General features: G+C 47.1%; 2 protein-coding genes across 2 annotated transcripts in view; one reads left to right on the top strand and one right to left on the bottom strand.

Annotated features, from left to right (window-relative positions):
* Window positions 1-2,158: 2,158 nt before the first annotated feature.
* On the bottom strand, window positions 2,159-10,748 carry LOC135813427 (fatty acid hydroxylase domain-containing protein 2-like). The gene is made up of 3 exons (XM_065326527.1): window positions 9,943-10,748; window positions 8,315-8,587; window positions 2,159-3,802 (listed from the first exon to the last, which is right to left on the bottom strand). The coding sequence occupies exons 2-3, from the start codon at window positions 8,458-8,460 to the stop codon at window positions 3,646-3,648; spliced, it is 303 nt and encodes a 100-aa protein (XP_065182599.1). The 5' UTR covers window positions 8,461-8,587; window positions 9,943-10,748; the 3' UTR covers window positions 2,159-3,645.
* A 1,138-nt stretch (window positions 10,749-11,886) lies between these two features.
* Window positions 11,887-22,945, top strand: part of LOC135813410 (uncharacterized) — a 14,545-nt gene continuing 3,486 nt past the window's right edge. The window contains exons 1-4 of the mRNA XM_065326507.1: window positions 11,887-12,479; window positions 15,909-16,202; window positions 19,074-21,601; window positions 21,932-22,344. Of these exons, the coding sequence (XP_065182579.1) occupies window positions 12,128-12,479; window positions 15,909-16,202; window positions 19,074-21,601; window positions 21,932-22,344 (3,587 nt within the window). The 5' untranslated portion in view covers window positions 11,887-12,127. The remainder of the gene's footprint in view (window positions 12,480-15,908; window positions 16,203-19,073; window positions 21,602-21,931; window positions 22,345-22,945) is intronic.

Here is a 22,945-nt window from a genome sequence, read left to right as displayed (position 1 = left end):
CCAAGGGTGCACGAATAAGCACACAGCCCCTACGAGGGTGCACGAACGGCCGTTGAGGCCAATAACCTGCCCCCCCCCCCCCCAGCCCAGGGTTAAAGCAAACTTCCGGCAAGGGGTAAAGCGTAGTGCCCAACGAGGGCTAGAGCATACTGTCCACCGTGGGTCACTGATGATCATATACCACCTACTGAGGGCTGAGTCGTACTGCCTATTGAGCCAGCAAACAGCCACCGAGGCTGAGAACCTACCTTCCAAGGGATAAAGCATACTGCCCAGTGGGGGCGAACGAACGACCAACAAGGCCAAGAGGCCAATTGAGTCATATTTCCACGATTCCTTTTGAATTTCTCTCTCCCCTCACGGGGAGACTGACATAACCATTTTAGGCATGTGTTAGTGCATGCGTTCTGTCAGGTGTGCGTGTGTTTGTTGTGGGACGTTAAGTCGGAAGAGCCACATTGCTTGTACTCATTGCAACCTACCATTCAGTTTGTTGTAAGAACTGAAATGTCCTATTAATAGTATTGCCTCTCTGAAAGGACTCGACATGTTTTGAGAGTTGTCAATGTGTGTGTGTTTGTGTGTGTGTGTGTGTGTGTGTGTGTGTGTGTGCGTGTGCGTGCGTGCGTGCGTGTGTGCATGTCTGCATGCATGGATGTGTACGTGTGTATGCACCCTCTCTGTTGTACATTCTCCAGGGATAGGTGAGCTTCTGAGGATCTCTACTGGATAGTATTTAGCAGTTGAGATTGGTGAAAGTGACCAGCACTGGACAGGGATCATTTCAAGCAGCTACTGCAGTAAGAGATACTCCAACAGCACACTACCTGTCATTGATCACAACACTGTGACATCACTTGTATAGACATGATGTATACAGATTGTCTATGACACACACAGTGTTGTGTTACTATGTAGATATAATGATCAACTGAACTACATGTACTGTCTAGTCCAGTCTACTGTGGTATCAGTTTTACTGAATGTGTTCATGTCTACTCTCACCTACTGTTTTTACACTAGTCACTGTACAGAATAGTTGCCGGTATGTCAGTTAAACCTGGAAAACTCTACTCTACAAATGTTTATACTGCAATGTATATTGCCATAGCAGTGTCAGCCATACCCTGTACATACAAGTTCATGCTACTATCTTTGAGATACACATCATATTTTACTCCAGTATTGAAATCTAGCAACACTGCTAGCATTCGTTTGGCAAGCAAGAAATACCCGTTGTCTGCTACCATGCCAAGTCATGAAGCATCGTGAATGTAGCCATGGTTCGACCCAAGCACACACACACTGCAGCTCCTTCCACATTTCCAATTGTGGCCGGCTTTTCAGTAGACCACAGGACCTATCCTGCCTGAACATGGCAATGTGTCCCAGGTTCAATGTGTTTGTATGTACGTGCGTGCGCGCGTGCGCACGTGTTTGTGTGCGTGTGTTTGTGTGTGTGTGGGGGGGGGGGTGCGCATGGATGTGCATGCACGGGTGCGTGTGTGTGTTATGTGAGTATATACATACTCAGCGGGACACCATGCCAAACTAGAGTGTGCCCATTCATTACAAGCTCATGAACGGGATCCTACCTCTGCCAGTATGTTGCATTATGTTACTTTTATAGACTGCATTTACATGCCGTCGCTGCATGCTTCTCTCTCGCTGCTTCTTCGTACGACATTATCTCCATTCGCGCATGTCTACGGTATTCTCTCATCATCGCTGCTGGCCCTTACCTGGTTGCTCTGGGCATGCTCGGGCCATTCTCTCGTTTACCTTCGTAATAATAACTACCAACCATAATTACTCCTCGTGTTGCTTGTGACTGTCGTGTGCCACAAGCAACACAAGCATGCAGTCACTAAGTGTAATTAGGTACAACAGTTACCGGCATCAGTAATATGCACTGCAGTCTGCAGTGTTGTAATGATCAAATTTACCATGGCTAAGATCTACTGTCGTGAACAATGAAATCAGATGGGATGATCCGGACCGGCACCCTCACATCTGTTTGCACGTACACACACTATAGTTTATGTACTGACTGTAAAAATGGATCAGCAGTGCTCGCGGCTGCAAGGCCAGTGCCCAGTGGCCGCTTGACTTCTCAACGGATTTCAAAGTCCACGACAGAAGTACATTGAAATGTAGATAAATGGAGGTGGCAAACGTCACGGACCCTGATTCTGTGGCGATACTGCACCCAGAGATCACTACTGGCCGTGCTCATGGGCAGGCACAAGAGTATGGTAACGCCCGCTGGGGTGGGGGTACCTGAGTCCTCTGAGGCTCTGGATTCGGATGAGCAGATCCTGAGTTTGGATTTGCCACGAGCGCAGTGCCACACAGTGTTCAAGGGGGGGGGGGGGCAACAGCAAATTGCTGTGCCGGTCTGGGACAGTACAGGCACGTGTTGACTGCATATGATTTCTGGTTTCATATCCTAACACTTTGTATGAAGTCAGCATTCATGCAGTACTTCAAGTATAAAGCATCTTGAATAGTGACGTAATTAAGTACCGGTAATCGGGTACAGAAAACATTAGAGTGACCTGGGAGCAAGTAGTAGTGATGTCATAACAGTACATCCGTTAACTACTAGTGATGTCATAGCAGTATAGCCGGTAAGTAGTACTGATGTCATAGCCAATATTTTGCTTGTAATAAACTTAAAAATATTCACAATAAAGTCCCTCTCCATGCTTCCAGGATGGTGGAACGGACGGAACTTGAAATAGAAACAAACTGTGAACGGGCCTAGCTGAGAAAGAAAAAGAACTTCTTGGTGATGGCTCGGAAAAATGCACATTAGCTATGAGAGTCGACACTGATAAGTCTGGTGGATTGAACAGTGCGATGTCGTTAACCACCCATTATAGAACACAGATTGGGCCGAGCTAGGGCACTAGTAAATTTGCCACAAAAAACCCATAGCTATGTGAATAAAAATAATAATATCAGCGGCATACTTGAAGTAGTGAGGGTAGGTAAGTGTAATTTGTCATGTGACCAGTATTGATGGTGGATATGCTAAAATACATATACATGTAGAGTAGTGATGATACTAGCATTGAAACTGGAGAATGGGACGGTCAAGGGTGCACTGTGAGGAGACTAGCATGGAAACTGGAGAATGGGACGGTCAAGGGTGGACTGTATTGTATTGTATTGTATTTATTTAAAAGGATTCTCCAAAAGCAAATGGATGCTTATCACGGAAGTCTCCCACATAAATATCGCAAGAAAAATGGAGAAATGGGGAGAGGAGAGTGGAAGATGAAGCATGGGAAGAAGGGAAACAAGTACCTAAATATCGAGGTATAAAAGCAGGAAAGAAATCGACGAGGGAAGAAATCACCTCTGCAGATAATAGCGGGACATTTAGATGAAAAAAAAACCCCAGCAAGGATTAATTTCAAGGAAAAAAAATTCTCAAACGGAAAAGTTCGGAATTCCAGTCAGAGAATATCTATGCTGAGAGTAATGAGCCTTTAGAGCAATGCGAAAATTGACAGAGGACTGAACGCAGCGGATGTGTTCTGGAAGTTTGTTCCATTCCACAGATAAACTGTGAGATAAACTGTGAGGAGACTAGCAACAGCAGTGAGGATGCGCACATGCACTGCCGACTTAACCTTTTTACTGGCATTTCTTCGGTTCGTCCGGAATCAGAACGTTGGCTGGGGTGGTGCCAAGTAGCATGGAATGGCGCTCGTACGACTTTGATTTACGGAAGTGACTGTCCGTGCCATGCAGCAAATCAAAGATTCCCAGTATGCCAAAGTCCTCGTTGAACCTGCATAGCAGCAGCCAACATAAACAAAAATAGTGTCAGTTTTTATAATTATGTTAGGACAGGCACAGTCACAATGGGACGATCGGATCAAGTCGACAACGACAAGGAATCTCAGAGGTTCGGTATAGGATAAGGTAAAGCAAGCAAGACAAAGACGAGGCAAGGCAAGCAAGACAAGGCTAGGCAAGGCTAGAAAAGGGGGAGAGCAAATGTTCCAGCAAGAGTTTATCTAGGGCCTGGGTAGCTATGGAGATAAATGTGCTAAAGCGCGAGTCCAGCTACCCAGGCCAAAGAAAGAAAAGATTAGGAAAAGCAACAAGGGTGAGTACGAGGCTGTGAAGGTGAGTACGTCGAGTGCGCGCCTGAAAAGGTGAGTACGAGAGTGAATGTGAGTGCGCGCCCGAAAAGGTGAGTTCGCGCCTGTAAAGGTGAGTACGAGAGTAAAGGTAAGTTCGCGCCTGAAAAGGTGAGTACGAGAGTGAAAGTGAGTGCGCGCCCGAAAAGGTGAGTTCGCGCCTGTAAAGGTGAGTACGAGAGTGAAAGTGAGTGCGCGCCCGAAAAGGTGAGTACGAGAGTGAAAGTGAGTGCGCGCCCGAAAAGGTGAGTACGAGAGTGAAAGTGAGTGCGCGCCTGTAAAGGTGAGTTCGAGGGTGCGAGTGCGTACGAGTGTGCGAGTGCGTGCATATGTGAAATCGTGAACCTAACAATTATACGAGGTACACAAACTCGCCAGCAGGCACATGGGGCTAGCATTGAGTCAGCAGTGAGATGGTGCTGGTAGGGCCTGCCATGCTCAACTGACCAGAGGTCTCGGCATCATCGAATGGCAGACTCACCAAACTGAGGGCATTGTGGTGCATTGGATCAGAATCAGACAATACCTATAGGAACATTCATGGTCAGAAGAGACAACAACGATGACACTGGTATGCAAGTGAACTGCTGGAAACAGGGAGCATTTCTTTTCCGTTGTTGGCAGGGACTGGGAGAGAAATCCAGCCAATGCCATGGATACATGTACAGTTTTTTTTTTTTTTTTTAAATGTTTATTTGAATTCGGATAGCTCAACAGTACAGAAGTACAACTACAAAGAGTACCGAATAGAAGGCCCCGAGAACGGGAAACCAAAAAAAAAAACAAAAAAAACAAAAACAGCAACATCAAGTTACTGATTATGCACATTGCTTGAAAGCAAATCACAACAATGATTAAGAGTTAAGCTGTCTTTTAGCCAAATAGCCAATTTGACGCGGAAATCTGCGATAGTAGTGCAGGACTTCAGGTCGTCTGGTAAATAATTCCAAACAAGAGCCGATTTACTTGAAAAGGACAGAAAGCCAGACATAGATCTATAGCGATTGATACTCATGTTATGAGTTGTAGAGCCGCGAGTAGTTCGGGTAGACGTACAGATGGGAAAGAGGGACTGCAAGCAAACAGCCGGCTTAATACAGTAACAGTGGAAAATGAATACAAGGAACAAAAATACTGATCGATATTGGAAAGAGGAAACATTGAGGTGGTGAAGAAGTGGCGTGATATTAGCTTGGGGTGATGCGCCACAAGCAACTCGTACAGCGCGCCGGTGGAGTGAGGCTAGCTTGTTTCTATTTTTAGCGGATATAAACGAAAGGTATACAGGGAGAGCATATTCTAGATCAGGCTGAATAACACCGACAACGAAAGTACGGCGGGCAAACAGGTTCATCTGGCGGAAAGATCGACGCAGTACACCGATCTTCCGTGAGGCTTTCCGGACGACATTGTTAATGTGTTGGTCAAAGGACAGCTTATTGTCAACAACGACTCCTAAGCATCTGGTGCTTTCCACTTCCCCTAGCGTAACATTTGACAAGGTGATTTGCAGTTGTTGCCTTTGTTGTTGTTGCTGACTCCCTGTGGCACGTTTGGGATGGATTTGCATGACAACGGTTTTGTCGGTATTTATCTGCATACCAATGGAGCCAAGGTGGTGGTTTAGTATCTCCAGTGCCGATGACAACTTGGCTTCGGAACGCGCCTTCGACGGATCACTAGAGTAGACTGTCTTGTCATCTGCGAACATCAGTAGTTTTGAACCCGCTGTCTCCGCAAGCCGGGGAAGGTCCCTCAGGTAGACATTAAAGAGGGTAGGGCCTAAAATACTTCCCTGAGGAACTCCTCGAGACACTGCAAGACTTGAAGACTGGCTGGCTTGCGTGACGACACGCTGAGATCTCCCGGCGAGGTACGACGCAAACCAACGCAGGGCGCTTGCATGAACACCCATGCCATGGAGCGCAACGAGTAACTGTTGATGCTGGACGCGATCAAACGCCTTGCTGAGGTCGACAAAGGCTACACTGGTAGTCTCTCCGTGGTCCTGGGCCAGTTTCCAATCATTTACAGCAAGTGTGAGCAGTTGTGTCGTGGAACGAGCTGGTCGGAACCCAAATTGGTGATCGTGGAGGTGATTTTCGATGGTCAAACTGTTACATACCTGATTTAGAACCAGGCGTTCCAGAGTCTTAGCCAGAATTGACGTGAGTGACACAGGACGATAGTTCGAAGGAGAAGTAGGATCGCCCTTACGGGATTTCAATATCGGCGTGACATTAGCCAACTTGAATTGTGTCGGGAACACAGCAGTGCACAAAAAGGTATTAAATATTAGGGTGAGGGAGAAGGCGATAACTGGTGCAACGGCCTTCAGGATGCTCGGGAGGAGACCATCTGGCCCAGGCGCTTACACAGTGACATGGTGGCTGTCACAATCGCATTCATGCATTTACAGTCATTAGAGGGTCTACCAGCATAGCACTGAACTAAAACAGTCCGCCGCTCTGCACTCTGCACTCTGCAGTCGAGTCGAGCACAGCACAGACTGTGCACTGCAGAGTGCAGGTCTGGCAGCAGAGCATGTTCCGTGTACAAGGCTTGTACAGCTACCGGTAGCAGTGGCAGTGCATGCTACCCACGCACAGTAGAGCTGCCGGTAGCAGTGGCAGTGCATGCTACCCATGCACAGTACAGCTACCGGTAGCAGTGGCAGTGCATGCTGCCCAAGCACAGTACAGCTACTGGTAGCAGTGGCAGTGCATGCTACCCATGCACAGTACAGCTACCGGTAGTGTAGCGGGCCTGGAGGCAAAACAACCTAACAACTCGAAACTAACTAACATTAACAATTATTCTCTCTCTCTCTCTAGAACGGCAAAACTGTCTTTAGCAATAAAACTCTGAACTCATTGTGAAAGATAAAATAAACAGAATTTATGGAAAATAATCACAAACATCAACGTACTGTCATGCGACCGTTGTATGGTAGAACGAACGTCGTAATGAACAGTACGCTGAGCGTATACGCAAATGCTGAGCTGGAAGCGAACGTCGTATCGAACAGTACGCTGAGCATATACGCAAATGCTGAGCTTTTAGCGTGACCAACGCGTGACCAACGCTACACCTCCCCTCTCAAAGACAATCACGTCCTCGTGATTAGTAGCGGGTTGGTGGTCGAAACATTTGGCGGTATGCATGGTCACGTCGGGACAACCTCGACGAAAGAACATCCGGTCTCTCCGGAGGCGTGGGTTCGAATCCCACCGCTGCCACCAATTTTGTAGCGGGCCTGGAGGCAAAACAACCTAACAACTCGAAACTAACTAACATTAACAAATATTCTCTCTCTCTCTCTAGAACGGCAAAACTGTCTTTAGCAGTAAAACTCTGAACTCATTGTGAAAGATAAAATAAACAGAATTTTTATGGAAAATAATCACAAACAGCAACGTACTGTCATGCGACCGTTGTATGGTAGAACGAACGTCGTAATGAACAGTACGCTGAGCGTATACGCAAATGCTGAGCTTGTAGCGTGACCAACGCGTGACCAACGCTACAGTAGCAGTGGCAGTGCATGCTGCCCAAGCACAGTACAGCTACCGGTAGCAGTGGCAGTGCATGCGACCCATGCACAGTACAGCTACTGGTAGCAGTGGCAGTGCATGCTGCCCAAGCACAGTACAGCTACTGGTAGCAGTGGCAGTGCATGAGCAGCATGCACAGTACAGCTACCGGTAGCTGTACTCTGCATGCTGCCCATGCACAGTACAGCTACTGGTAGCTGTACTGTGCATGCTGCTCATGCACAGTACACTAGCAGTGGCAGCGCATGCTGCCCAAGCACAGTACAGCTACCAGTAGCAGTGGCAGTGCATGCTACCCATGCACAGTACAGCTACCGGTAGCAGTGGCAGTGCATGCTGCCCATGCACAGTACAGCTACCGGTAGCTGGTATAGCATTAGCCGGATTTTTTGGCCACGACTGTATTCTTATCTGTGGAAATTTCGAAAAGTTAGCACGTGGCTTTATACATGCAGTCAGAACATTGGGGGGGGGGGGATTTCCTTTTAGGGGTACATCAGGGGGGGGGGCAAGTCAGATTTTTGCGTTCACCGCCTCCCATGTATGTGCAAGGTATTAGTACAGCTACCAATCAATGCAGAATGCACACACTACACTACTAACTTTGCGTGATGGTAGTCATCGTACTCGTTGGACGGCTTGAACGGCAAGTGGAAGCAGCAGTGTGTGACGGACACGGAGGCCAGCGAGATGCAGGCCCACAGCAGCAGCAGCATACAGTGAGAGCCGAGCAGGACGGGACCAGCCATTACCGGTAATATCTTTGAGAGGAAATGCTCGACCGGGTGACAGTACAGGACAGAGATGCTGATCGGCGCAGTCTACTCGTGGTGAACCTTGTGGATGTGTTTATACCACAAGGGAATGTGAAGTGCCCTAGAGAAACACAAAGCAAAAGAGGGAGAGAGAGAGAGAGAGGGAGAGAGAGAGAGAGAGAGAGAGAGAGAGAGAGAGAGAGAGAGAGAGAGGGAGAGAGACAGGGAGAGAGAGAATGTGTGTGTGTGTGTGTGTGTGTGTGAGAGAGAGAGAGAGAGAGAGAGAGAGAGAAAGAGAGAGAGAGGGAGAGAGGGAGGGAAAGAGAATGTGTGCAGGGCGCGAAATAACGGTCGGACATCGGACAATTTCCGACCGTTTACGGTCAGTTTCCGGATGTTTTGTACATATCCGGACAAAGTGTCCGCGCACCTTTTTGCAAAGCACAAAAAAGAAAAGGCACTTCAATCTTTTGTCTCATAGTCATTAGTGATGTCGTCTGGCAAGAGAAAGCCAAGCACCGCTGATGCGGGTGCTCCTCTTGGAAAGAAGCCCAGAGGAGTCAAGACGACCACTTGTGACAAGTGGGTCGCCGAGTATGATAGGGAGCTTTCAACTACTTCTGTTTGGCTGAGCTATGAGCGCAGTCCCTCAGATCGTAGCGTTGTCGAAAATTTGAAGTGTAAGATGTGTTCCCGTTTTGTTGATAAATTTCGCAGCAGCAAGAATTTTTCTGACTCCTTCGTACTCCTTCGTCATTGGCTCAAGGAACCTGAAAACGTCAGCCTTCTAAGATCATGCTGCTTCTGAAATGCATCGTCGTGATAACATTTCGATGGTATTAATTCTACACTGAACATTGTGTGATTTGATGTGAAAGTTGCATGTCCGGACATGTCCGGCCATTTTTGCAACTGGCAGGACATTGTGTCAGAGCACATTTTAATCCTTAGCGCATGCCCTGGTGTGTGTGTGTGTGTGAGAGAGAGAGAGAGAGAGAGAGAGAGAGACAGAGAGAGAGACAGAGGCAGAGAGAGAGAGAGACAGAGACAGAGAGAGAGAGAGAGAGAGAGAGAGAGAGAGAGAGAGAGAGAGAGAGAGAGAGAGAGAGAGAGAGAGAGAGAGAGAGAGAGAGAGAGAGAGCGGCTTTCCTACTTCAGATTTTATTTCCGTGAGAGGCAACCCCGAAATACTGAAAAAAACAAATGTGAAATGCAACCCCCACCAGTTCCTTGCATGGATAGCATTTTTCTCACAATGTAGTGGACATTATGCGTGGAGTGTTAGGAATGAAATGGATATTGCAACCAACACAGGTTATTTTGCAGTCCACAATCGCCATCAGTCACATGCCACGGGCACCCTCCAAACTTCTTCCCCAAATTTAACCCTTTCCAACATTCTCCTTCCGTCTTTGTGAAGATACCCTGACACAACTAGATTTGTAGATGCAACTGTGCAGTGCTTACACCACTCACTGCATGAATCAACCGTACACGCTGGCCCTTTCCGTTCTGGACCAGGCCGTTCAGTGGTGAAAACATGTCTTTCAGCTTGGCATTGGCCACCTGTCCGTGCTTCCATCATCATTATCATCACTCATTGCTGGAACGGTTCAGGATACCGAGCGGTGATGAACTCGTCAGGCAAGCTGGCCTTCATGATGCTGCCTTTGTACGGCCGCCAGGTTAGGTTGGAGATATCGGCCGTTCCCTTCACCAACACCGTCGTTACCAGTTCATTGTTGTAAGCCTCTACTCGTAACGAACACTGTTCTCGCCAGTCCCACACACTCCCACTATCCCGGTATGTACCAGTGCGCACGGCACAGATGTGATGACTTTGTTGCCAGCCATCTGATCAGTCTGCCATCCATGTCCGCCATCACCGTTGCTATCATCATCGGTAGGTCAGCCAGTTGCAAACCTACCTCCAGTTGACCAAGACCATAGCAGACAGCCTCGGTGTTGATGTTGAACATTCACACACGTCTGGATTTGTTTGAACTTTGAATGGGTTTTCCAAGTTGCCAATCGGTGCTTGGTTTGGCTCACCCCTACTACTAGCCAGCCACTGATCTACCTCGGACTTCGTCGGATCATGAGTCAATGACCTGTACTTGCATCCACGATCATCCGAAACTCGCCACCACCAATGGCCGCATCAGCCTCCTTCACCGGTTGCTCGGCGAAACTGGGCGAAACTGAAGCAAAAGCGAGAAAAGCGAACACAACTACCATTGCCATGCCAACCCACCACACGTCTCGTCTTTCCTACACCTACTCCAAGTCCAAGGGACAGAGCGCATGCGTAACACTGACATTATCATTATGTAGAGACATCATTATGATTGTACAGACATGATAATTATGAATCATGTAGATCTCCATAAGTCATTCTACATTCTACCAAGAGTACATAAGGCCAAGTAAAAAAAAAAGCTAGATGATCGTCCCCGTCCGCCCCAGTTTTTGTCAGCGCCCCAAGAAATATTTTATTTTTTAAATCGTGAGTTTTTGCCGAAATCGTTGGTTTTTTACCGATCGCGGATGCAGGAAACATGTGCACGCTTTGTTTAATACTTTCTTTACTATATGGACCACATACTACTAGTATATCACAACGTCAGTATCGATCTGCTGAAGAAAGAAAAAGAAAAAAAGAAAAAAAAAGAAAAAAAGAGAAAAAAAACCTTGATGTTGTTGTGTACACTGTGTGCATGAGAGGGTAAAAAGTAAAAAAATAAAAATAAAATCCTCCCGCCCTCCCCGATTTTTCCAAAAAAAAGGACGATCATCTAGTAATTTTTTTTACTCGGCCTAAACCAGAGTGTGCAACTGTGCATATCAGATCTGAAACAGCGCAGTTCGTGCACTACGCGTCACCCTGATGAGATCAGCCAAGCCGCGACTTGCGTACAGCTCAAATTTTCATGTTTCATAGCCCGGAAATCAGCCAAGTTTGCTTGATTTTAGACGTCCTGTTTCAGGATTTCGGTGTTTTGTGTGACTGTGTACGCTGCGTACATCCACCGACAAGTAAAGTCACCAGGCTATCCGTCTCAAAAAACCGAAATCAGGACAAACTCAGTGAACTGCACCACCGCGACTGGTTACGCAACTTTTCACCGTACCTGTGGCTTACCATGCCGTCAGAAATGACGTAGTGCACGGATTACGCTCCCACAGGAACCATCCCGAGTTGCACACTCTGGTTTATGTACTCTTGATTCTACTAGTACCAGTACTAGTACATGTAGTACTACAGCCTTTCATTGGTAGACTCTACTACAGTGCTGGCAACTGAAATCCGACACCCTGGGAGGCGCGGCGCGCAGCCCAGGGGGTCGGATTTCAGTTGCCAGCACTGTACATAGCAGGAGTAGTGAAAGGGTTTTCACGACTCCTGCTACGTACTTCAAAGGACCGGTAGATCTACCGGTATACCGGTACCGGTACTGCGGTAGATCATTATTATTTTTCTCGGCGCATGTTCTCTGTCGGTCGGTTGCTGTTGAATTGTGTCAGTCGTGTAGTTGTGTGCGGTGTCTGTTCTCCATTGTTCACTGTGGTCCACAGAACGATTCACTCCAGCCAGCGTTGGCGGCTGAGGCCGTGACGGAGTGGTTGGTGGTGAGGGTTTTCAACTTTTCCTAACGGCGCAATGCCGGACAGTGTGAAATACAACATCAAGTACTTATTTGCAAATTTAGATGCTTCAACAATCTTAGAAGACCTACTAGAGAGTGATGTTCTGGACGGAGAGGAATATATTGGCGCACCTGCCAAGGAGGAGAAGTTGAAGTTGGCAGAGTATGTGGTGAAGTTGATGCTGAAGAAAACGGAGGAACAGGTGGATACGTTCCTGAGGCTCGTTCAACACAGCCAGCCTCATGTAGCGGAACATGTCGCCAGCACCATGGCTAAGCGACGCGGTGCAACTGCCAGTGGGAAAGCTGAGCATCCGGCGAAGCCAATGTCGGCAGATCGTGAGTCAACACTTGGCTCGTCCTCCGGTAAGTGTTCACATAATCATTGATTACTGTGGCGTAGGAAGGTGTGTGTGTGTGTGTCACTGAGTGCGTTCGATTACACGCGCGAATCGATTCACGAATCGATTCATGAATCGATTCGCGCTATTCACATCACCCCATGTGAATAGAGGGAATGGATTCCGAATCGATTCCAGGGCTCATGACATGAAATCGAACGACTTGAATGCATGCGAATGGATTCATGAATTGATTCAAGTGTGTAATCGAACGCACTCAGTGAGTGCGTTCGATTACACACTTGAATCGATTCATGAATCCATTCGCATGCATTCAAGTCGTTCGATTTTCATGTCATGAGCCCTAGAATCGATTCGGAATCGATTCACTCTATTCATATGGGGTGATGTGAATAGCGCGAATTGTCGTGACTCGCGACATCATAAAGATCCCGACTCAACGGACATGAAAGACATTTACGTTTCTTGATTGGGAAAGTTTGTTTCTTTGTTTCTTTCTCAAACAAGATCCAAATTTCAACGGAAAAGGGCAGCTGCATCCACAGGCAGCTGCGCACAAAGAACATGCATAAAAATGGCGACCACGACCTTCATTTACGTGGCATGGTAACAAAAGGAACTAGTGCAGCGACAAAACAGAAATGGAGAAGAAGTGAACAGCAAGGAGAGCGAATCGCTAAAATCATGCACTAGCCTACTGTCTGTACAGTCATGTAGTTAGTGAACACGCAGTCACGTGGTCACGTACACATAACACGTCATACCAAATACGTCATCATGGTCATGCATAACAAGAAAAGGAAAGGAAAGGAAAGTCACGCGTGAGCAAAACAAATCAAGAGCGCGAAAATACTCACGGGACGAAAACATAACGAAGAATTTGTTTGTGAACAAAATGCAAAGAATAGAGAAACGAAGGATTGCTTCGAAGCTACTTCGAAGTAGAATGAAATCAATCACTAGAAAGGACGATGGGGAACTAGACTTCGGCTAACCCAAGCGTGGAATCAGCCACAACGTAAGCAAGCAAGAGAGTACAAAATCATCGTCATGTAATGCAAATATAAATTGGTTATTCCGAATTCATGTACATGTATTTCATCGCGACGTTCGCGACACGAATCGATTCATGAATCGATTCGCGTGCATAATCGAACGCACTCACTGTGTGTGTGCGCGTGCGTGCGTGTGTGGAGGGGGGGGGGGGGGGGAGGGGGAGAACTCGTTGAACATGCATGAAACTACAGTCGTGGCCAAAGAAATCCAACCCACGTGCCAAAAGCAGCGCCAAGGCTCATGCGGCCCCTGCGGCCCTCGCATCAGCTTTTGTGAACATGCATGCTGTAATCAGGCGCGTCGGAACGACTTTGGAGGTGGGGCGGCCATGGAAGGGGGGTCCAGGGGTCCTCCCCCGGGGAAAAAATTTCAAAAATTAAAGCCAATTGCAAGCATTTCCGGGCATTTGGTGCCATTTCAGTGTACGGTAACTACAATGAAAGACTTTTTGATTCTGCAAAAAACCAAGAAGATGCTACGATCGGGGACAAACATTACCCTCCCCCGGGAAAAAAATTCAAAAATTGAAGCCAATTGCAAGCATTCCCAAGCATTTGGTGCCATTTCAGTGTACATGGACTTTTGATTCTGCAACAAACCACGATCGGGGACAAGGATTTGCCACGTTTGCGCTTAGATCTTCGCGCTTTGTTGCAGTGTGCTAAAAAAAAAAAAAAAAAAAAAAAAAGCGGCCGAAAAAGTGGGGCGGCCATGGCCGCCCCGGCCGGTGCGGTTCCGACGCCCTTGGTAATTGAAATGTAAACGCGGCGCTACTTTTGACTTGCGGGTCGGATTTCTTTGGCCACGACTGTTCTGCTCAATGGAATCCAGTCGCGTCACTCAAGTACGCGACGGGTGTTCCGCAGCCCTAGGTCTGCAATCACTGGGCTGCGAAAAGGTGCAAGGCGCAAACTTACTTGAGTGACGCAAGTGGATTTCATTGAGGAGTACTGTAACCGATACTTGCTTGCAAGCGCAAATGGGAAGCCATTACAGATGATCAGCCAGTACATGCACGCACGTGGATTATAGTCAGAGCTGACCCTGGGAATACACAATCTGTCCCCGGGGAAAATCGTGGAAAAAATCCCAGAATTTGCGGTGTAATTTGCGGGTAAATATGGCATAATGTGCGGTGAATTTGCGGTAAATATGCGGTGAATACCATTGATATGCGGCAAGTTTGCAGTTGATATGAGGAAAATTTCAGTGGGTATGTAGTGACATCAATTAGTTACAAGTCTCTGGTGTAAGCACTCGTCATATTTGAGTACAAAGCCGCCACGATGAGACGTTGCTGACCGAACAGTGCACTGTGTCATGAGTCAAGACTTGGCTCGTCCTCCGGTAAGTGTTCACATTGATTACAGTGGCATAGGAAGATTGGGGGGGGGGGGGGGGGGGGGGCTCGTTGAACATTCGTGTAACATGACTTGTACAGTTCTGCTCAATGAAATCCAGTCACAGCATCACTCAAGTACGCGCTGGGCGTTGCGCAGCCCTAGACCTGCAAACATTGGGCTGCAAAATGGTGCAAGGCACAAACTTGAGTGACACGACTGGATTTCATTGCGCAACACTGTACTTACTTGTTAGCAGTGAGAAGTGCTTACAGAGATCAATTAGTTTATGCATTCACATCAATCGTATTGAGAGCTGACCCTGGGTGGGTTCAGTTAGATGGACAATCCTGAGGTTATAACCAGATCTACATGATGATCCTGTAGATCTACAAGAAATGCAGGTGCCACCGGCGTGAAGCACTGTCATGGGTCACTAGATTATTGCTAGGGAGTTCAGTTCCAGCCTGGGTCAGGTGAAAACTGCAGTCACAACTCGCGTGTACATTTTAACCCTTTCTGTACAGACTGTACAACTTTCGATCCCCTGGGATCGAAACTTTTCAAGATTTTAATCTATCGTAACTCAGTCATTTCTTTTTTTATTTTCAAAAACTAAGATATGTAGGTCGAAGAGAAAACTCCTAGCTGTCCATTGAAACAATCGCTGAAGCGCTCCGATGTGTGGTTCTGGGAATGTGTGTGTGTGTGTGTGTGTGTGTTTGTGTGTGTGTGTGTGTGTGTGGGCGCACGTGCGTCCGCACGTGAGTGTGTGTATGTGTGTGTGTGTGTGTGTGTGTGTGTGTGTGTCCATTGTTCTTATCACCTGACGATGGCCAAGTGCCGAAACGTTGTAAAATAACGGAACTTGTTCGGATGTGCAGCGCTATGGGAATGGGTGTGTCCACACAAATTCCTTTCCATGTATTATCGGTGTTGTGCAATTCCATTTTTATTTGTTTCTTGACATGTAGTTGTGTGTAGTTGTGTGTTCATGTGTCATCTGTGCCTTCTGTATTTTGCTGCTTTCGCGACAGACAATCCGTTTGACCTGACAAGGTTTGTGTGTGACTTTCAACCATGGTTGAACAAAGTTGACCCAGATCGACTGCGACGGATGGTGATCAAGAAATATCTCATAACTGACAGCGCATCAATAGAGACACTAAAGAGAATTCAGTCCCGGGATAGACTATCTGATCATAATGAGGCGCTCATCCAGTTGCTCAGAGCTGGTGGCCTAAAGACTTATCGTGATCTCTGTGTTGTCATTGAGGAACTTGGTTATGCGGACAAGAGCAAGGAAATGCTCTCCATTTTGTCCCACACAGGTATGTTGTTGCTATACGTTTACTGCAATGTGTTCAAATTTGGTGGTGTGTAATGGACAGCTGAGAGCTTTCTCTTCGACGTACATATGTTAGTTTTTGGAAATAACCCAGGAATGACTGAGTCCCGATCGATTGAAATTTTGAAAAGTTTGTAGTTGTACAATCCGTAAATTGGGCCCCGCGTGAGATCTCTTTGGCCTGACTTTGACCCCGCTTCTATCTTATCCCGTGGCCAGTACTCCCTTGTCGATGCTGTTTTAGGTAGCTGTGGTCATTGCCTTTCCATTGATGCCACACATGCCATGCCTGAACAAAAAAGGTGGAGCTGCGCTTTGCACAGAGGCATAGAGAAGTACTGATCTCGACCAGAGGCAGACACGGCCCTGGCAGGTACACCCAATTTTCGTGTTCAGCAGCCTCGAATTAGTCTAAAAGAAGAGGATTCTAGAACATTTAGCTTCGCACTTTATCACAGTAGAAGGAACATTATCACAGAAGCCAGCTCACAGCAATTTCCCGGTGGTGGACGTAAAAATCGAGTGAATCGAGCGCACACTGTAGAAGCTGTGACGGTGAAAGCATGTGAGTTGTGCAAGCAGGCAAACCCGGCATGCATGCCGTGCAGCACATGCATGCACACGGCATGCATGTGCACACCCTGTATTGTCATGCACTTCATGCAATTAAGCACTTCAGTTCGCACGCGCATGTATGCACCAAATAGTGCAGTGCTGGACGGAAACCACACCGTCCCCTTCCATACTTGAATTGCTTTCTGTGACTGCTCAGACTTTCATTTTCCAAACTTCTATTACTTCGAAATCGCAAACATTGCTTTTGTCGGAGTCAGTTTTTTCTCATTGCTCTGCCGCAGATATAGTGCAGCATTCCAGAGAAAACCATTTTCCAGACGAAATCCTCAACTCAGACTTAGCACAGTAGTTGTTGGAGAGCGAAGATTGCAAGGTACTGTATAGGATGAAATTTTCGGACAGAATTTATTTTCGTACGATTTCGGACACGGCCTCTTTTGTACTAAAATTAATTCCGTACTAAAATTTGTTCCTGTAAAGTTATGTACATATGTACACTTTACATGCGCACCGCATGCAAACACACGCGTGCATTTACAGTGCTGCCAAACCGTCCGATTTTTCGGACATTGTCCGATTTTGGAAGGCTCTTCAGAAAACCGGTCCGAAAAGGGAAACGTCCGAAAAGCAGCCAAAATGTCGGAGATCATTACTTTCCTATGCAGAAGTCCTGTACTTTCACTTTTCAGCGCAACTGACGGCACAAATCACTGTACATCTTTACTTATAAAGAAGAGGCACCTGTGACGTGTGTTTGTCTGTGTGTCACGCTCAGGCCATGCTGCGGAGCAGCGCTGCCCTGATCATGAGCACGCGAAGCGTGCGAACATGTACAGTGTAGCTAGCGGCTGCAGAAGCACTGAGCACGCGAAGCGTGCGAATCGTGTAGCTAGCGGAAGCAGCCACAGAAGCACTGAGCACTCGAAGCGCGTGCGATCGTGTAGCCACCACCACGTGCTGAGCACGCGAAGCGTTTCATGTACTTGCTTCACCCGCATGCCACGTTCGGCCAGGCAACGCTGGCCGGGTGCTGCTAGTTTGTTCTAAAAAGGCTAGCGCTTGGCTGTGGAAGTGCAAAGTAACATGCCTGGATCAGGCTGGATGGCATGTACACTGACAGTCTGTGCAGAGTCAGTGTGCGACCACACTCATCATTACAAAATTCATGACAACTCTGGGGTTGCCATGGCAACGAAACGAATTTTCATGGTGTTTTAGGCGATATTTTGAATTCTCTGTAAAAATTTGCTGAGGAGAAAAATTCGCACCATGTGGCCAGCCTTGGCGGTGAAGGTTGTCCGATTTTGGGCGAAAATTTTTTGGCAGCACTGCATTTAGAATGCACGACAGTACGAAAATAAAATCCGTACGAAAAAAGGTCGAAATTTGGCTTTGTCCGAAGATGTCGTGCCATACAGTACTTTGTCGGCAGTCATAAATTTGAACATTTCCCTGGAAAAACTGAGCTCGAGGCTACCAGCCATCATTCTATGACCTCCAAAAGACCTTGCCAGGCCACTATAGTCATCAACACACCACTTTGGAAAACCCGCTATCACATGACTTTGTTACTAATTGTAGAGTTGTAGTACGACCACTAGTAGGAAATAAGCCCGGGATTCTTGTTTGTAATACTTGTAGCTGAAATCGGGGCGTTTTTGAACGTAAATTTTTCCATTTGTCATTGCCAATTGTTTTTCCTCTGCGATCGACTCACCTTCACCATAACGGATGTATGTTTCTTTCAGGGGAATTTACCTTCAGACTTTGGACTGTCAGTCAAAGCAACTCATCCAGTGGCGCCAAAATATTCACTTTGTGTCGGATTTCACCGAGCGCAACTGTACTAGTAGTGGGGTGAACTCATCCAAAATTTGAAAGTGCATGAGTTCGACGGGGAACATAGGCCAACGGCAGTAGCTCAGCTTCCTCGGACCAACACCATTCGAATCAATACACAGAAGACTACCAGTAGGTCCAGTACTGTGAAATTTTGACTTTCTCCGTTAAGCAAAACTTCTTCATTGCGTTTTATTGTTCTTATCAGGGTCTTTCTATGCGCATTAGGCAAACATATCGGTGACCCCCCCCCCCCCCCCCACTGAGATAGGGTGGCCGCGATGACATCCATTGCTCTGCCAGATGGTTTTGACAGGTCTATAAAACTGCATTGAAGTTTTGTTTAACGGATTAACGGAGAAAGTAGGCCATACATCCCCTTTGAAAGATTTTCAAAAATTGCGATAGGTTTCTTCTCATGCATTTTGTATCTTGCTAGGTACCACCATGACAACAGTTGGCCAACAGAAAACGCAGCCATCACAGCACCCGGTGGAAGATGGTCAGGCCGACCAGCAACGGACCTCCAACAGACGTGAGCCAGTTTTCAAACAACCAACATCAGCTGTAACTAGAACTGATGCGACTAGTATGGGTACAACAACCAACACAGCATTGACTACAACGCAGGATTCAACAAGATCATCAACTTCAAGCCAGTCATCTCTACCGGACAAAGACCGACACTTCACTGGCAGGAATGACATTGTTACAGAGATCAGTGACAACATTCTCACAGCAAAGTCCAAGTCATCATCTACACGTGTGCAGAGTCTCCTGGCACCAGCTGGTTTTGGTAAGACGTCCGTAGCCGTTGCTGTTGGACATGTATGTCGCAATGCTGGTTGTCGTGTGGAGTTCTTTGACTTACGCGGTGTAGCTGGTGTTGACGCTGTCCAGGCAATGATTCAAAACCGACTCGAAACAAACCCGGCTTCATCTGAAACTACTGGCAAGGCAACGAAATCAGCTGATGGCATGAATGGTGATGGTAGCCAGTACGACATGTTATGTATTCTGGACAATGCCGAAGATGCTATCCATGCTGGTGCTGATAAAGATTTCCAGCTGCAAGATGTTGTGGAGCAACTTCTGCGACGGCAACACAACGCCCATGTCCTACTGACAAGTCGTGTTTACTTTGACCTACACGCTGCCCAGTTTAAACTACAACAACACCGTCTTGATGGTCTGACAAAGGTTTGTGCTGTTGGTCTTCTCCGTGGTCTATGTGTTGAAGGCAGTGTGAGCATTGAAGATGCAGAGAGGTTAGTGGATCATTGTGGAAATGTTCCACTTGCTGTACGCATTACAGCTGGTCTTCTACAAGGTGGTCGGTTAACTCCAACCATGTTGTTATCGATATTCCAAGATCTTGGTCTCGATGTGTTTAATGATGATCGTCTGAAACCGAATCATCGAATCCTGAAGCTGTTGACAATAGCATACAACACATTACAACATGATGACAAGGCATCATTCCATGCTCTCTCTCAACTGCGCTCCTCGTTCTCATCTGATTGCGCTCGTGTGATAGTAGGTTTGGCTGACACTAAGGCCAGTATGGTTCATCTTGTATGTTTTGATCCGTTGATCAAGATTTGTTTCCTGGATTACAATCCGCATCTGGACCGCTACTCACTTCAACCATTCATCGCCGAGTTTGGTCGTTACCAATGCCCTGACGACAAGCAACGCATGTACCAACAGCGCATGTGCAAGCATTTCCTTGGCTTTGTGACGGAAGTTGATGACTGTAGAGGTTGTAGTGCAGACAAAGCAGTGTTTTGGAGTTACCAACTGCTTCAGGAAAGCGTGAACATACAGATGGCGTTGATTGTTGTTGATGTTTTGCCTGGCGATGACTTGCTTCCTTTCTCTGGATTAACAAAGTCATCGAGTATCCTACTTGCCTTGTTTGGGAGAGAAGTGTTTGTTGGAGAGTTAGGGGACAGGATACAAAGATTGGACAAAACACCGCTATCTGTACAAGCTGACAGCATTTGCACCTCGGTCCTGTGTTGTTTTTTCCGTCGAAGCATTGCAGATTCTGATGTCACTTTCGAGAGTTTGGATTCCAGAACCCAAATGCTCCTAGAGAAATCTGAACAAGAACTGACTGGAGTGGGGTCACAGTTGCAGCTACCTTTGATGCAACTTTCTCTGGAGTCATGCAGGGTAATCATGTCTCTGGACATCGACTGCAGGGAAGGACAGGTTGAACTGAGCCAGGAAACACTATCCCGTCTTCAGGCGGTGTACCAGCGTGTTACAACAACACTGAGAATGGGTCTTGCAACAGGTGTCACGGAATGTGCCGTGAAACTCATTCAACTGTATTGTTCCACTCTGCTAAACAAGGATATACCCAATGTACAGGTGGTAGAAGACCTTGCTGAGAGAGTGATGTCATCATACTTCCTATCACAGGATGGTGCAGTCAGGTCATGTGCCGTAATGTACGGTTTTCTGCAACAGTGCATTGTTGTGATCCTGGGCAAGGTCATGTCAAGTTCCTGTAGCAGTGAGTGGATTATTTCACCATCATTGCTTACAACACTGGGTATAGCACTGTGCAAGTGGAAACATGTACCAACTGCTATCAGCCGCGCGATTAATGCCAATGACAATACCACACTGGCAGCTTTTCGGTTACAACAGTACCTGTACTCCATGGATAGTGACACCGTATCCACACTACTGTACATGTACTTGGATGATATGTACACCAACCTGTACATACCCTTGGTAGTAAATGGAAGGGCACACACAACTCCAAAGGGTCTCACTCTACCAGCACAGCATCCCTACAACATTGTGATGGACTATGTCAGGAGATGGTGTCATGGCTCAAATCCAGCAGATCACACAACAGCACTGATTAACAACTGTAGTCAGAACAAGGTACCTAATCTGGAAGTGATGCAGTATTGTATTCTGATGGCCAGAGCAATGCTCCTGTCACAGGTAAGCTGGTAGTGCAGTGTTCACAGTTCAGGGTACCATAACTGTTTTTCATCCGCACTCCACTCTGAATGGAACATTGTATTGCAAACCAGTGTACTCAGTAATTATCTACTGTATAGGGTCTGTCTCTCTAAGGTTGATTTCTTGAAGAACACAGAGGGAAATGTTATAATTTTGAACATTGTTAACTGGTGAAGTGGAATTTGTTCCATTCTGCTATATCAGCCTGATTTGTTATTATTGTGCATGATGTTCTCTGTTTCGAGTGTACAGGCCTTAGTTCAGTGACTTTCTTTTCTACACTTTTCTTTGTGGTGTGCTTTGCTCTAGAAAACTCTCTTCGCGACTGATGTTAGTTCCACACTCTTCCCAGTGTTGAAGTCACTTGTTAAGGATCTCAGTGCTTGCCTGCCAAGAAATTGTGCAACTGGTCTCTCGGTGTCTGGAATTGTATACTTACCACAACAAGCTTGGGACATTCCTCCACCGTACATCTCTCTCTTTGCTGCCCTACATCATCAATCCAAGAGAAGCCAAGTGAGCATTGATCACCACATTGCACTACTGGAATGGTGTCCACGTGTAGCAGCATGTTTTGTCTGCTATGACCTGGACAACATCACAGCATGTCTTCGTTGTGGCATGGCTTACCTGTGTGGCAAACATCGTCAAACTGATGAACACCGAAGTGAACACAACCAACACTGTGCTATGCTGGCAGCACTCACACATCGCATACTACAGTAAGTTATCATCAACTGACATGACAGATTGTGAGTGCTGTGTGATGAACTGGTTTGTTAGTGCCTTGGTATCGTGAGAAAATTACGGCTCAGTCTACGTGTAAACATTTCTGGGTGGGGGGGGGGGCAGGTGTGTGTGTGGGGGGGGGGGCAGGTGTGTGTGTGGGGGGGGGGGGGCAGTGCCGGTGTGTGTGTGTGGGGGGGGGGGGCGAGGGGGCGGGGATAGAGGTGTGTGTGTGTGGGGGGGGGGGTATGTGTGTGTGTGGGGGGGGGGGGTGCTGATGTGTGTGTTGGGGATGGTGGGGGGGGAGGGTCGAGTTGGAGGGGAGGTGTGGGAACCAAACTTTGATCATCCGTAACATCATCACGCTGTATTTTCGAGCTGCCTCTTTGTATTTCCCATTCTTGATCTTGTGCTACACTGTAATATTGGCTGCTCCTGACAATGACTCTGGCTCCTTTCGGAGTGGTGTGGCCCTTGTGGCAACCGAGCTACAGTAGTAGTAGTAGTGTGTGTGTGTGTGTGTGTGTGTGTGTGTGTGTGTGTGTGTGTGTGTGTGTGTGTGTGTGTGTGTGCATGTGTGTGTGTGGGTGGGTGGGT

This window comes from Sycon ciliatum, chromosome 1, assembly GCF_964019385.1.
Source record: "Sycon ciliatum chromosome 1, ocSycCili1.1, whole genome shotgun sequence".
NCBI classification, from domain to species: domain Eukaryota; kingdom Metazoa; phylum Porifera; class Calcarea; order Leucosolenida; family Sycettidae; genus Sycon; species Sycon ciliatum.
This window is presented reverse-complemented; position numbering and strand designations above follow the sequence as displayed.

Bases quoted from the DNA above. Each gene is read 5' to 3' on its own strand.
- LOC135813427 (XM_065326527.1), bottom strand. From the start codon at position 8,460: ATGGCTGGTCCCGTCCTGCTCGGCTCTCACTGTATGCTGCTGCTGCTG. The intron at 3,803-8,314 runs GTTAGTAGTGTA...GCTGCTATGCAG, and splicing joins GATGACTACCATCACGCAAA to GTTCAACGAGGACTTTGGCA.